Source organism: Lagenorhynchus albirostris, chromosome 4 (genome assembly GCF_949774975.1).
Source record: "Lagenorhynchus albirostris chromosome 4, mLagAlb1.1, whole genome shotgun sequence".
Lineage (NCBI taxonomy): Eukaryota > Metazoa > Chordata > Mammalia > Artiodactyla > Delphinidae > Lagenorhynchus > Lagenorhynchus albirostris.
This window is the reverse complement of record NC_083098.1, coordinates 21,973,781-21,989,039: the sequence shown is the minus strand read 5'-3', so window position 1 is coordinate 21,989,039 and position 15,259 is coordinate 21,973,781. Positions and strand designations below refer to the sequence as shown.

Sequence of the window (15,259 nt, the reverse complement as noted above, 5' to 3'; positions counted from 1 at the left end):
TCTAGAGACCGTGAGCCACAACTACTGAGCCCACGTGCCACAACTACTGAAACCCGTGCGCCTAGAGCCCATGCTCTGCAACAAGAGAAGCCACCGCAATGAGAAGCCCGTGCACCGCCAGGAAGAGTAGCCCCCGCTCGCCTCAACTAGAGAAAGCCCTCACCCAGCAACGAAGACCCAACGCAGCCAAAAATAATAAATAAATTAATAAATAAATAAAATAAATTTTTAAAAAAGCACAGACTTTTTAAAAAAACAAACAAAAAAAATGCCTTGTGACCCTTGACCTGGATATTGAGGGAAATGGACGTTTTCCAGAAAGAAAAGGAAAGAGGACATTCCAGATCAAGTAAAATAACTTGGGTGAAGGCTTGAAGTCTTTAAAAACAGACAAGCAAACAAGATAGATTTATTCAGAGAAGTGTAAAAATTACGATGTGGATGGATTTTGTATATATACCCATTAGCAACTGCTTCTGGATGTTATTGTTTAAGTGCTTTCTGCCTATTACCATGTAGCTCACATAAGTCCTAAGACATACAGGCAGGGTACCAATGACAAAGAGGCAGCAGCAGGTAGAAGGACAAGGTGGGAGCCTGTGACCTACAGAAAGCTTACATGGGAGAGAGGCAGAGGGGCTTGCAAATGCTGATCCCAAGGTCTTGCCTTTATATAGAACATATATAAAGAAGTAAATCCAAGTGTACTGCCCCTCTGGCTTTAGAAATATCAGTGTGTATTTGCTGAAGTGAATCGAAATCCAGTGTATATCTGAGTGAAAGCCTCTAAATAGTAAACTGAATTTCTGATCTGGAAGTTTCAGCAAATGTCAGCATAGTAGGAAAGGCAAATAACTCAGAATACAGAACTGGAATGGCCAATAAACAGGAAGAGATACCCAAACTCATTAATCGTCAGAAAAATGCAAATTTCAACAACAAATAGATATTGCTTCTCATCCTTGAGATTGGTGAAAAAAAAACCAACTGATAATACTAAGTGTTGGGGATATTACGGAGAAACGGATATTCTCTCACTTTCCTGGTACGGGTGTAAATTGGCACAATCACTTTGGAAAGCAGTTTTGTAATGACTAATAAAGTCTCAACACACACCCTATGACCCAACAATTCCATTCTAAAGAAAGTGCTCACATGCTTAAGGATCATGTACAGAGAATGATTGCAGTGCCTATTATAGCCAAAAAAAAAAAAAAGAAGAAGATAGACCCAAGCACCCTTCCTTAGGAAAATGGATAAGTTACAGTATACTTAAACAGCAGACTATTACACAATATTTAAAATGAATGAATCAGATTTGCAAGTATAACCTGGGCAAATTTTCCAAACATTGGGTAAAAAAGATTGCAAGACAATATCTACTCTTTATCATTAATGTAAATTTTAAAATATACATCAGTGTTAAATCTATATTCATGTACATACATAGGGGGGTCAAAGTATAAGGACTTGGATGGGAAGAATAAAAAACTGGAGGGTGGTGAATGGAGAGGGAAATAGAATTGAGGGGAGCACAGGGGGGACCTTTACCGTGTATGTTATATTTTCTTCTAAAAAAACAAAACAGATCTGAAGCAGATAAGGCCAAGTGTTAAAGTCAGAGTGGTGGGATATGTGTTTTGTAATTTTCAATACTTTTCTGTGGTTTTGAAATATTTCATTAAACAGTGGTACTCAGTACACATTAGCTGTGCCACGTGGCTTGTGGGATCTTAGTTCCCCGACCAGGCATTGAACCCAGGCCACCACAGTGAAAGCACCAAGTTCTAACCACTGGACCGCCAGGGAATTCCCTAGTGGGCACTGCTGTAGCTTCCATATCAGGAGACAGCTCACTCCCCAGACCACTCCAGCATGGTCTCTATAGGGCTCTATCTCTGACTGGCTACAAAGCTGAGGGAGTAGAGGGAGACCAAGTAAGCTTTAGGATCTTGTCCACTTTAACATTAAATTATCCCAAGATCATCAGTAGATGGATTGATCATTGCCATGGGCACATCCCTATGTGTCCCACACTCTTCTGATACATCCCTGCCCCCAGAGGGGTGAGGGGCCGCCCAGGAGTGGAAATGACTCTGTCTGCATCACATACCCTTTAGCGCCCACAGCTGGTGGGAGGCCTAAATGTACCAATTCTGCAGTGTTTTCTGAGTCTCCTTGAAAACAGCAGTTTAATGTTACAAGATGCCCCTGAGCTAATGTAATAGGTAGGTGCAGAGAAGAGTTATTTTGAGGGCCATAATTTGACTTAGTTATCTCAGGCTATCAAAGATTGTTTAACACCAGAAATAGCTGACTATAGAACAGCTGCTAAAACAGTGCTTTGTGTGGGAAATGATGAAAAGTTCAGTATTTTGACAGCCACTTCAGAGGGATGAGTAAGTAATAAGACTTCTAAGAAAATCCTGATTGCTGCTTTTTTTGGGGGGGGTGGCGGCGGGGATTCTCTAGGCTAGATTTCAGATTTCCCATCTTCTAGTATTCAGTGTAGACAGAGGGTATAGGAGGAGTATTTTCTCTTTTCCAGAGTCTCGACTCCTTGTCTCAATAGAGATTAGACAGCAGCACAGTAATAACTTATTATTTAGGTTTTCTAAACATACCTAACCTGTCCTTTCATCAGACGTGTGTTCAGGGCTCACTGTCCTCCAAGCAAAGTGCGGGGTCTAGGGGTCCAGAGCAAACAGTCAGACCTTGCCATCATGGAGCTTCCAGTCTGGAAAGAGGAGAAGAAACGGAACAAGGCAAAATGTACCTGTAATTTTAAATAAATGCAGTGGTTATTACAGAAGCAGAACTCAGAGGGAGATCAGGGTTAAAAAGAGGTGGTGTAAGGTAATTAGGAGTTTGTCGTTTGAGCTGGTGGGAAGTGGTCATTGACGGGCAAGCACAACATTCCAGGTGGAGGGAAAATCCTGGTCAGTGCTACAAAGTGAATGGAAGAATGTATTTATTGATTTGACCAACTATGGGTCTCAATTCACGACATTACTTTCTGTTGGGATATCCAGGGCCTTAAGTTTTCAGAGGATTTTTACAAAATGTTTTTAATTGTACATGCACCTAATGTGAGCATCCCAGTATTATACTGTCTATAATTTACTTTCAAATATTTCAGCATGGAGCCTGTGGTAAATATGGGGGAGCCTGTTAGTGTTCATCTAAATCTTCGTGGATGCGTGCTCAGCGTTGCTGAGCTAGCATGTAATCAGAAGCCCTCACTCCAGGGGACTCTCCTCGAAGCCACTCAGTTTTCTTTACCTCTGAGTAAAGAAGGTACTTCTTTACCGGAGGTTTTGTTAATTACGATAATGGATGGTGGAGATGGATTATAGTGGGGGACATTTGTGGTGGTCAAGATGTGCAGATAGGGTTGGACCGTTTCAGAGGTCTTTGCTCCTTGGTGTTACAGAGTACAGAAGTCTAGTGAGACGTGAAAGATTGGGAAACTGAGGCTCGGAGAGGTTGGGTCTGGGAGTTGGCAGAGCCGGGACTAAAGAACTCCAGAACCCGGACTGCCTCTTGTCGGTTGCCCTGCCCAGTGAGCTGCGCTTGCCCTTGGAAGAATCTATATCTACCCTGACACTCCTTTAGAGGCTCATTGAACCACAGAGGCTAATCCTTGACTGTGACTCCTTAATCCCGGGATGAAGTCTGTATGCCCTAGAAACAACATATGTGATACTTCCAGTATTTTGATTCAAGAAGAGGGAAGTATTACCAACATTCCGTTGTTATGAGGGATGAATCTGTATTTCACATGTCTTTGTATTTCTAGTTAACACAGAGGGCAGTCCAGTTTAGCTAGCACTCTTCTGCTTTCCCTATTAATACACTCTACCATCTTCAGATAATTGAAGAGTCATTAGAGGTCTTTGCGGTAAATCCGAGTCACCGTAGAGAAAACAAAAATGCACACCTGTGTGGTAGTATATGGAAGACGACTCCTTGGAAAACTCTGTAGACTCTAAATATTTGATTTTTGATGTATTTCATACAGGCCAGAGCAAACAAATGAATTCATTTACCCTTTAGCGAAAGTTTGTTTTTCCTGGAGTATGCAGGTCAGCTAATGGTCGCTGTGGTCTGCCGTGAACCCAAGTGGATTCCTGGCCTTAGACAAAGACCAAAAGGACAACTGTAGGGCTGCCCCGTGTTAACCTGCCCTAGGCTTCTTGCTTGACCCCAGGTTCGGGAAGGCAAGTGCTATTACAACCACTTTACAAATGAGGAAATGAAAGCCACGAGAAGTTAAATGGCCTGTCCATGTGCCCCAGACCTGGTCATAACAGAGTCAGAGCCAGGACGGAGCTGTGGCAGAGCAAGGGAGGCTGGCGGCCTTTACCTCCCCCGCTCCCGACCTCAGCTACCATCAGTTCCATACCAAAGCCATCCTTAATAACCATGCAATCTAAGTAAAAGTAAAATTAAAGAAAGGAAGGTCTTGGCATGTTCTAGAGAGGTTGCCTAGCCCCTCCTTCCAACCAGCCTCTTGCCCCCAAACCTTATTGTATTCAGTCTTTAAGAACAATCTTGTGGGACTTCCCTAGTAGTGGTCGGTCCAGTAGTTGCCTCCGTGCTTCCACTTCAGGGGCGGGCATGGGTTGGATCCCTGGTCAGGGAACTAAGATCCCACGTGGCGCACGGCATGGCCAAAACAAAACAAAACAGCAACAACAAAAAATCTTGTAATCATCATATCATTTCCATTTTACATCATATGATTTTCCATTTTGTGAACACCAAGACATTGGGAAAAAATGTCCTAAAATTATTCAAGTAGCCACAGTTCCTAACTGGTCCTTCTGAGTCCAAACCCTGCTCTATGCTGGGTTGCATCTGACTTTAGAGTAATTACGGGCATTTACTTTATGGAAATCTTTTAGATTCATCCTGCCAAGCAAGGAATCCTGTTTATTTGACTTTGTAGAATGTGTGTGTGTGTGTGTGTATCCGTGTAATTTTAGAATAGTATAGAAAATGTTTGGTGTCTAATCCCAGCTTGGTGCAGATAAAGGAGGCACACCTTCCTGGAGGGGGTATGTTGGCTGAAAGGTGGTTATAAGAGAATTTGCACTCCTGGCAAGAGAAGGCACTGCCTCTTCTTAAGTGAGCGTCAGTACACAGGACGTTTGTGTTTCTCACACATAAATTGCTAAGTTCGTTTGTTGAATGTTCCAGCTTGCCTCGACTTGGATGATGTGAGTAAGTTTCCCCCAGGACCTGGCAAGATCACTGAGGTTGTCAATTGGAAGAACTCAACTTCGTGCTACCACAGTACCTTTCCTGACCCTCAGCCTAATTACTACATCTTTGCAGAGCTGAGTGTAGACCAGGCTTCAAGCATCTCTGCTTATAACAATTGATGTGACCAATGGCAAAGGACTGTGCCGTTGAGATGGAGAAATGCTTGTTTCACAGCCCTGTTCACTTCTAAATGCAGCCCTAAAATACTGCTTGGCCCTCGCCCCTACTGGATTATAAATGCCTTAGGGACTCTGTCTTATTCAACTTCGTGCCCACAGGGTTTGCCTTGAACATAGTAGGCACTTATTGTTTGCTGAGCTGAACTGTACCTTCTCAATACAAAAGAAAAATGAGGCGCACGAAAATAGTACATGGGGCAGCCTGGTACACAGACTCAGGTGTACGTCACTGGTACCTGTGGCTTTGTCAAGTTACTCAAATTAAGGATTTGTTTCTAGGATGCTAGAGGGGAGAAAATAATACACATTGGGTGTAATGTAGGTAAAGCAGAGACCCCAGGATATCAGTGCTTAATACCTTATTTCTTTTGTTTGAAACAGGCATTTATTAATACTACCGTGTGCCAGGGACTGAGCTAGGAGCTTTGCTGGTTTTGTTTCTGAAACCAGCGCTCTTTTAGCTTGTGCAGTGTCCCTTGGAGGTGGGTGGAACACCTCTTGGAGGTGGGTGATGGTAACACCTCTTGGAGGTGGGTGATGGTAACGTAGAGTCACCGTCATCACGTCTGAGAGGAAAGTTTTGTCCAGGTGGGATGTGGTGGGAGAGGGCTTGTTGGCAGGTCCCCCGGCAGGGGAGTGTCCACACTGCTGCCTCTGGGGATTTAGAGGAAACCCTTACTCATTTCTCCCCCTTTTCTGCCCTCAGGCCTCCTCGTGGGCACCCTTGATGTCGTGTTGGACTCCAGTGCCCGGGTTTCTCCTTACCGCATCCTGTACCAGACTCCAGATTCTTTGGTCTATTGGACCATCGCCTGTGGTAAGTGCAGTGTTTGGAAATATGGAAAAAAGTTATGATTAACAACTTTCTGTCAGAAGGGAAGGAACATTTAATTGTGAGATGCAATCACTTCGTATTTTAGGGTAAGTAACCCTAGCCATTTCGACAGATGAACCCTAAACCTCAGTGCTTAACACAATAAAGGTTTCTTTCTAACTCTGGTGAAGTCTTGTTTGGATCCTGTGGCCATCTCCACCTACAGTAACACCCTCTAGAACACAAAGGCTCCAGGGTCAACTTACAGGGAAAGTGTGGGAGATGGAGGCACACCTGTGTTTCACTTGCTTGACCCAGAAGTGCCACCACTTCCACTCACACCCCATTGGCTAGAACTAGTCACATGGCCCCAGCCTGTCTTCAGGGAAGCTGGGAAATGATGGAGTCCTGGGTGGACTAAGTAATACTTACTTATCCCAGTGCAGTCCTTCCTCCTGAGTAGGGATTATTTATTTCTCCTGATGATAACCTGTAATAATGTGCTGGGATGGTGGTAAACAGTCATGCAGTTATCGGCTCACAAGAACCGCCAGTCCAAAGCGGCTAAGATTTTTTTTAGTTATTTGTTTGCATGTGGCTTTTCAAATAACCATAGGAAGAGCAAGGGCACTGAACACTTACCTTTTTTCTTTTCATTTTTTCGCCTCCACTTGATTTTTTTTTTTTTTGATTTTTTTTTTTTAATTAATAGATTTTATTCTTTAGAACAGTTTTAGATTTACAGGAAAGTTGAACAGAGAGTTTGGAAAGCAGCCAAATACCCTCCACATACATAGTTTCCCCTATGATGAACACCTTAGGACGGAACATTTGTTCCAATGGATGAACCGATATGAATACATGGTTACTGGAGTCCTTCATTTATTTAGATTTCCTTAGTTTTTACCTGATGTCCTTTTTCTGTTCCAGGATCCCAGTCAGTGTACCATTTTATATTTAGTTGATGTATCTCTTTAATCTCCTCTTGGCTGTAGGAGTTACTCAGACTTTCCTTGTTTTCGATGACTCTGCAACTTCTGAAGGATCATGGTCAGGTATATTGTAGAATGTCCCTCTGTTGGAATTTGTCTGATGTTTTTCTCATGATTAGGCTCTGATGGTGTATTTTTATGAGGAGGACGATCGCAGAGATAAAGTGCTGTTTTCATCAGGTTATGTCAAGCAAGGGCACCTACTGTCCAGATGATTGACGACTGATGATGTTTTTGATCACCTGGCTGGAGCAGTGTTTTTCATGTTTCTCCACTGTCAAGTTACTCTTTCTTTCCCCTTCCCATACTGTCCTCCTTGGAAGGAAGTCACCGTGCACAGCCCACATTTACAGAGTGGGGAGTTTTATTCAATTATTTTTATCACTGTGGACTCATGAGTATTTACTTTGTACTTTGGGCTACAATCCAATACAACTTTATTTTATTGCTCAAATTATTCCAGCTTTGGCCATTGGGGGCTCTTTCAGTTGACTTTATTCAGTTTTTAAATTGATCTCTGCTTGGTAAGAAGTGTCATGCTGGGATCTAAAGATCTAAAGATAATTAGATCCGGCCCCTGCTTTTGAGAATACAAGGAAATACTCAGTTCTAGCCCAGTGTGAACAAGTACCATACAGTGCCATTGCATGGTGGGGCTTCCAACGAAAGACAGGAATCTTGGCCGGCCTTCTACAAGGGTAGGGGGAGTTATGTGTGTGTGATTTTAGGCTGCTGGAAGGCTCTGGTGCCCTAGCAATGCACCCTCAAGGATTTAGTAACACCGAAATTCTAATATTGTAGTTGTATCCCTTTAAAGTTATTCTGGTTCAGATGCAAATAGCTCCATGAGAAACAATGAAATGAATCAGCATTTATGCATTCCACTGAATGAAGGAATGGCATCTGGAGTGGGCAGGGAGAAAACCACCCAGGAGCGAAGGGGATAAAGGATAAAGGAAGAGAGAGGCTGGGACCCTGAGGAAGGCGGACTTATCAGTGTAACCCAACGTAAGATAGAGTTCCAGCCTTCTGTGCGGTTCATTCAGCACAAAGGGAAACACCCAATGGCTACTGTAGAAGGGGAGGTGCCCTGTGGAAGTTGGTTGGGAAAATGTCACCTTTAGTTGGCAAACAATGTAGAATGGTGTTAAAATAGACAGGGGAGCCAGCAAGTGAAGAAAGAGAAAGGAGATTAGAAATCAGGCAGAACCGCCAACGCCCCTGGACTTAATGAGGATTTGACACTCTCACTCAGCTTCCAGCACTTTCATCACTTTTGCCTGGAGGCTTTTGAGAACCTGTGCAGCCTGGAGGTCCTCAGAGCCCTTGGGTCTCCTGGGCCTTCCCAGATCAATGCACATGTATGGGGCTATGACAAGCTGGTTTCTATCTGTGAGTCTTTTTTTCCCACCCCCTCAGCCCATCCTTTTTTTCTCCCCTGTTACCTGACATCACTACTCCTCACTTTGTTTCCGGGGCTTTGCCAATTCTACTGTCGACTTTAAAAAAGTACGCAACGTGAGTGTTGCGAGTTAAGTTTTATTGGGGGCAAAATGAGGACTATAGCCCGGGAGACAGCATTTCAGGTAGGTCTGAGAAACTGCTCCAAAGAGGCAGGGGGGAAGGTCAGTAAAGATGGTGATTTTTGTGAAGGGGGAGTACATGCAATCAACACGTATTTTTTTGCAGAAGGTTTCTGCCAGTCTTGTGAAGGTTATTGCTAGTCACAAGGAGCAGACATCACCATGAAGGATTTTAGTGTTTTTCTAGATATGAGGAGATGCAAGAATTGGGCTCATAAAATCGGCTCCTGAAAATATCTATCTGAAGACCTGTTCCGCCAGTTTTTCCCAGAGCACAGAGTGCCTACTTCCTGATCTCCACCCTGAACTCCTTTCAGGGGGTGTTGAAAGTCAGCAGCTGCAGTAGCACAGGATTTAATACTCGTAGAGGTAGATGGCGAGTGCCAGTGGCGAGTGCCAATCTGTAGTTGGCAGAGGCTCTACAAGAGCCAAGCAGAGGCTCCTATGAAAGCTCCTGTGGGGAAGAGCCCAGAGTTACAAAGCCGAGTTATTCCTGAGTTATTTGCCAAGCCAAGGCTAAGGGACACTGGGTAGTAATTGCTGATGTCATAATTTATACCTCAAAGAGATGTACTTTTGTTTTCCCATCACAAGTGTATGATCTCATTATAATAAACCCAGAGTGCTTTTAGCTTTTGTATATATATTGATTACACGTAGAGACAGCTCCAGACTTTCCTTGTAGAAGACACCACGGAAGTGACAACCATTGTGAAAGTCCCATTCACCCACTAATTGTTCCTTCTTATCAATTTCTCTCTGAAACCCAAGTGCCTGGCTCCCTTTCATGAGAAGATTTTAAGAGCGGAAGCTGCTACCTTAAAAAGGATTCTTTGATAGGCTGACCTTTCGGTTTGTAATTTTAAATGTTGTTTTTTTTTTTGTAAACTACAAAGTTGGTATTTGCTGGGACAGTATGGCAAGGGCTTTGTAATTTGCTCTAGTTTCATGAATCGTTGCTGTAAGAGAAGCTTCAGCAGAAAATTGGATGTCCAACTCACTGCCCTGTAGAATCCATAGCTTTGCAAAACCTTTGTTTTATGCCATGGGCCTTGTGAGTCTTTGCTTTTTGTAAATTGAACTAAGGGCACATCTACCATCAGTGTCTTCACCTAGGCCACTTTCTGTACGAGAACAGTAGACTTCGTGGTAAATCCTAGTCGTATGATTGCCTTAGACTTGAGCCACACGAAGCCAGGCAGGACCTAGTTTTGGACCTAGTCTCACCCCCAATATAGTAATCACCCAGCCCTTAACAGTATGAACCATACAGAAAGAAGAGGGGAACAAAAACCAAGAGTTCTTTGGTGAAACATTATTTTCAGACACTTCTTTTTATTATCTTCTATCATCTGTGAAGAAATTGATTTTTCTGTTTCTTTGGCACGGAGACCCTTCATTGGGAAGGGGAGCCAAATCCCTGCCTAAGTAACGACTCTTCCTTTGCACTGCTACCCAAAATGAAGCCATCGGTCTCTTTGGTGGATAGTCCACTGTGCCATCGATTCCAGCCTACGGACTTGCGTTTTCTTCACTGGTTTGTGCGGTAAAGTGTCAGTTTTGCCATTTCCTTCTTTTATTTTTTTTTAATTTTTAATTTAATTTAATTTATTTATTTTTTGGCCACGCCACACAGCCTGCGGGATCTTAGTTCCCCGACCAGGGATCGAACCCACAGCAATGAAAGCACTGAGTCCTAACCACTGGACTGCCAGGGAATTCCCTGCCATTTCTAAGAACATAAAGGAAGTAGTACCATAGAAATTGGTCCAATCTGCTTTGTTGAGCTGCTTATACTCCGACAATTCTGCCTCTCTCCCACCAGTAATTGAGTATTTCACAGCTGTGCTCTCACGAGGGCACTAGACAGCTGCAGGCGTTCCCCCAACAGCTGGTGTTTTGGCATTGGTACCCCAGAGGCAGGAGAGAGCCCAGTCCTTTGCACCCCTCGAGCTTCAAGGTACTTAAGTAGACAGCAACCCATTTGGCTCTCCCCGCTAGAAGAACTGGAAGGTTCAAACGATTATACAGCCTCATGAGAATATGGGCACATAGAAATGCAGGTAGTTCCAAGGACATTACTGAAAGGGCTCTGGGACAAAAGCGTTATGGTTGGAAAGATAGAAGGAAATGTTGACAGTTCCCTCTGGATACATCTGACCTTCCAACAGGACCGATAAAGGAAACGGGGTGGAGGGTGTGTGCTTGATGGACACCTCACTGATAACACAGCCCTGAATGGTACCTCGATTCCCCTGCCCATTGATTAATTTCCCTTTTCTTCACCATCTTAGAATCTCATCTGGGCCTAGATAGGCATTCATTTTCAGAACTGAAAGATAGATTAGCCACCGCCTTGTCCAACACTCAGACTGTGACAGGGTACAGGGGCAAAGTGAAGTGCCCAAGTTCCCATTACTAGTTATAGCCAGTCAGTGCAGGGCTGAGATCAAGTTCTCAGGCCTCCCCACTCCCAACCCCGTCCTTTTTAAGCGGCACCATGCTGGCTTTTATGATTAAACATTCTTTTAGTTGGCAGCTGGTAAGACCATGAGTTTAATGAAAGGTTGCTAGTTGGTTCTGCTTCTGCTCTTTCTCTACACTGGATAGCGAAATGGTGGGTGATTTAGTTGCCTTCCACATGAGATATACCTAATGTAGAGGTTGGTCAGTGTTTTTTCATCCTTTCTTGGTCTGTGTACCTTAAGAACTATTCTTGTATCCTTGGGAACACAGCAGCATAAAAAAAAAAGAACGTGCTTTTTTTCTTTAAGCAATCATGTTTATTGCAGGAAATTAGAAAATGTAGGTAAGCAAAGAAAATATTAAAATATTTTATTTAATATTAAATTAATAAACTAATTTATTAAATTTAATACTTTTTTATTAAATAAATAATTTTATTTAAATAAATAAGTTTTATTTAAATAAATAAATATTTATTTAATAATAAATTTTATTAAAATAAATTTTATTTATAAAATTTATAAATTCTGTTATTTATAAAATTTATAAATTTTATATAAATGTCTTCTGCGTCACAAAATTTATAAATTCTGTTATTTATAAAATTTATAAATTTATTTATAAAAATAAATTTTATTAAATAAAATTTATTAAAATAAATAAATATTTATTTAAATAAATTTAAATAATTTAATAAATTAATTTATTAAATTTAATAATTAATTTAATATTTAATATTAAAAAACAATAATACCACATTATAAATCTTCACCTTCCAGACTTTATATATATGTGTGTGTCTATACAGATATATGCCTATACACATATATATATATGTGTCTGTATATACACATATATGTATAGATTTTCTATGTCAAGAAATACATGTCTATAATGTCAATTTTAATAGGTAGATAATATTTTACTGTGTTTATAATGTAATTTATCTAACTTATGTGCTATTTTTTGGAAATCTAAGGTTTTTTTCCCTTAATGTTAACTGCATTTTGAAAAACCTTAGTGAATATCCTATGAACAAAATATTTCCCCATTACTTTAGTTATCACCTTAGGATAAATTTATAGAAGTAGATACGCTGAGTCAAAGAATATGCATGTGTGTGAGCCTTTTAGCGTCATTAGCCTGACTGCCCTCCAGAAAGATAGCCATTTGCATTCTATCCATCAGGGTAGGAGAGGACCTTGGCATTTAAGTAAAGTATACAAAATAACGACATCAACCACTAATTCTTACTGCCAAGCTTGGATGAGTTACCTGGGCCTCTCTTTTCTCAAAGTGATTATAAAGCTATGAGCATACTGTTATGACCTGTAAGAGATTATAAGCAGAGTTATGTAAGAAGCTTATAATAGTTACACAAGGATTGTTCAAGTAAAGGCCTGCTTCACTTCAATCATACATTCGCTTTTCAATCAAAACATAATAGTCTCAGGGCCAGAGAGATTTGTGCTGAACATATGGTCTGGCAACAGTTCAGCAACTGGTTTCTTAGTGCTCTGACCTCAGAAGTTAGAAATGTCTTCTGCGTCACATTTCAAGAGGAGATCTTTGTGTCCTGTTGCTTATGATGATAATAGCAAAGTAACTGTTTATTTAGTGCTTTGTATGTTCCAGACCTGTGCTAAGGACTTTACGTGTATTATCTTCCTTAATCTCTAGCACAAGCTGCTGTGGTAAGTGTTGTTACCTATGTGTTACAGATGAGGAATCTGGAGCGCAGAGAGGTTAAGTAACTTCTCTGTGCTCACAAAGATAGTATGTGGCATGGTAGGATTTGAACCCAGGTGTACTTTTTTGACATCAAAGTCTGTGGTCTGAGCCATTAGGTAATATTGTCTCCCTGATAATCAGGCCCCTTATTACTGCAGAGGATCTAACCTCTATGCATACTTACCACACGTCTAAAATATGTCAGGAGGGCCTACTGTGCAGCAATTAAGAGTGTAGGTTACGGAGGCAGAAAACTCTGCATTTGACTTCATAGAAACATGGAAACCTCAGTTTCCTCATCTATAAAAGGAGTGTAATTGGACCTACTTGTAGGATTGCTGTGAGCTTGCGTGTCTATAGTGAAAGCATGGCGCTGGGCCTTGGTTAAACCAGCACGAATAAGTAATAGAAAACACTTCATTATCACTATTTAACCTGTTTAAAATTTTAGCTTCAGTTGGATGTGGAGTTTTAAAACACGAATCTCCCTTTTGTTTCTAAAACTGTTCAAATCACCACATTTGGGGGCGTTGTATCTCTTGCCCTCTCCAAATACAAGTTTGTCCTTTTTCTGGGTGTAGAGAGTACTTTGTAAATCCTACAGGGACAGCAGGTGTCACTCCAGTGTATTGGGTACTGCCCTTGACTTTATTTAGTATTTAAATTTCAAAATTATCATCTTTGGGGCTAAGGTTGTATGTGGCTAAGGCCATAAAATAGATGGTTCCCTTTATTTAAGTAGCTTCAAGTGCTATTCATTTGAGGACTGGATAGCTCTGGGATCCAAGCAGGCTATTCCAGTATCTGAAAATACTGGATTGGTTGCATTTTAATCTCTGGGAGGTTTAGTGGGTTTGTTTTGCTTTGTTTTGTTTTCTGCTGTGTCACAAGAGGTTATTATTTTTGCTTGTATACACAAATATATACCTACCTGTGTGCATACACACACTCTTGATCGGTAGGAATTTACCATCTTAGATATTCTGGAATTCAGGTTTTTAAGTCAGTGCTGCAGTCCCAGGGCCAAATTGTATTATTATTAATCATGCCTCACAAAAAAAAAATCCACTGAATAGCTATCGGTGGGTCTGTAAGCCTTTGTTCTTAATCCTCGGAGGCCAGATACAGTAGAATCAATTTTGTGGGTCCGCTTTTAATGCTTCTTTGTGGACTTCCTGCACTTTAAGGTACATCGCAACCCAGATGAGAAATTAGACTAGGCTGACTTAGTATTTTCCATCATCTTAGATAGTCTTTAAGTTTTGCCCAGGTATACACACAGGGCCTGTGGCTGGTATTCTGAAAACAAAACAAAATGCAACACTGCAAATGATAAAGATTCTCATTTTTCCAAAATTAATTTCTAAATACCCTTAAGCCCCTCAAGTGTTGATCTGGTTTTTCCCACAGCAGAAAGCTTTACCTTGGATTTCCTGGAGGCGTCTCATACCCAACACAGCTTTCTTTGTTGTTTCAGCTGATTGCACAGTCGGGTCGGCTTGTTTTTCCTGCTGTATCTCTGTAAATGCAGCCTTTCCAGAAAGTTGACTGCCAAGTCCTTCCTTTCTCTTCTGAAGCCTACCACATTTTGCTCAAACTGTTGGGTAAATAGACCAGCCCCCTTTTCAGAGTCGTGGCAAAAGAGCTTTGTGTTATCTCACTTTACACAGTAACAAAAGGAAAATTCCAGGCGCTTAAATATGGCAGCACTTGTACTTATTTTCTTGAGAAATGAAAGAGCCATTTATAAGGAACATGGAGGATCCCAACATGTTTCTTTTGGAGTTTTGCTGGTTCCTAAAGGGTGGTCCGGCCAAAGTGTCAGTTGCTCTTGAACTGTTAGCAGGATGTTTGCTCTGTGATCTCTGAGAGGTACCGTGGACTTTCTGTTTGTTCTGGGATGAGAAGTGGACACCTGCTTCCAGAGATAATTTTTACTAGATTGGCATCTTCAGAATGTGTCTTGTCTGCTGGAGGAGGGAATCCAGCCCTGCCTTTTAGGTATCCTCATGCTTCCCGTCTCCAGAGTCTGCAGCTTCGAACACCTGTCCTCATTTTTTGTGCATCTAGGAAAGTGTTCAGAGAATATGGTACATTTGCACAGTAAATATAAATGGAAAACGTACATTTACATTTCTCTCCCTGGAAAGTATCTGTTGGGTATAGATCGGAATCCATAAGTAATTCTTGAAACTACCATTGGCTGATGGCATTTGTGTCTTTTTC

At 41.5% G+C, this 15,259-nt stretch overlaps 1 protein-coding gene across 1 annotated transcript in view; it reads left to right on the top strand.

The window, feature by feature from the left end:
• TBC1D9 (TBC1 domain family member 9) overlaps positions 1-15,259 on the top strand; it is a 106,906-nt gene that overhangs the window by 43,306 nt on the left and 48,341 nt on the right. The window contains exon 2 of the mRNA XM_060147681.1: positions 6,154-6,264. Within this exon, the coding sequence (XP_060003664.1) occupies positions 6,154-6,264 (111 nt within the window). The remainder of the gene's footprint in view (positions 1-6,153; positions 6,265-15,259) is intronic.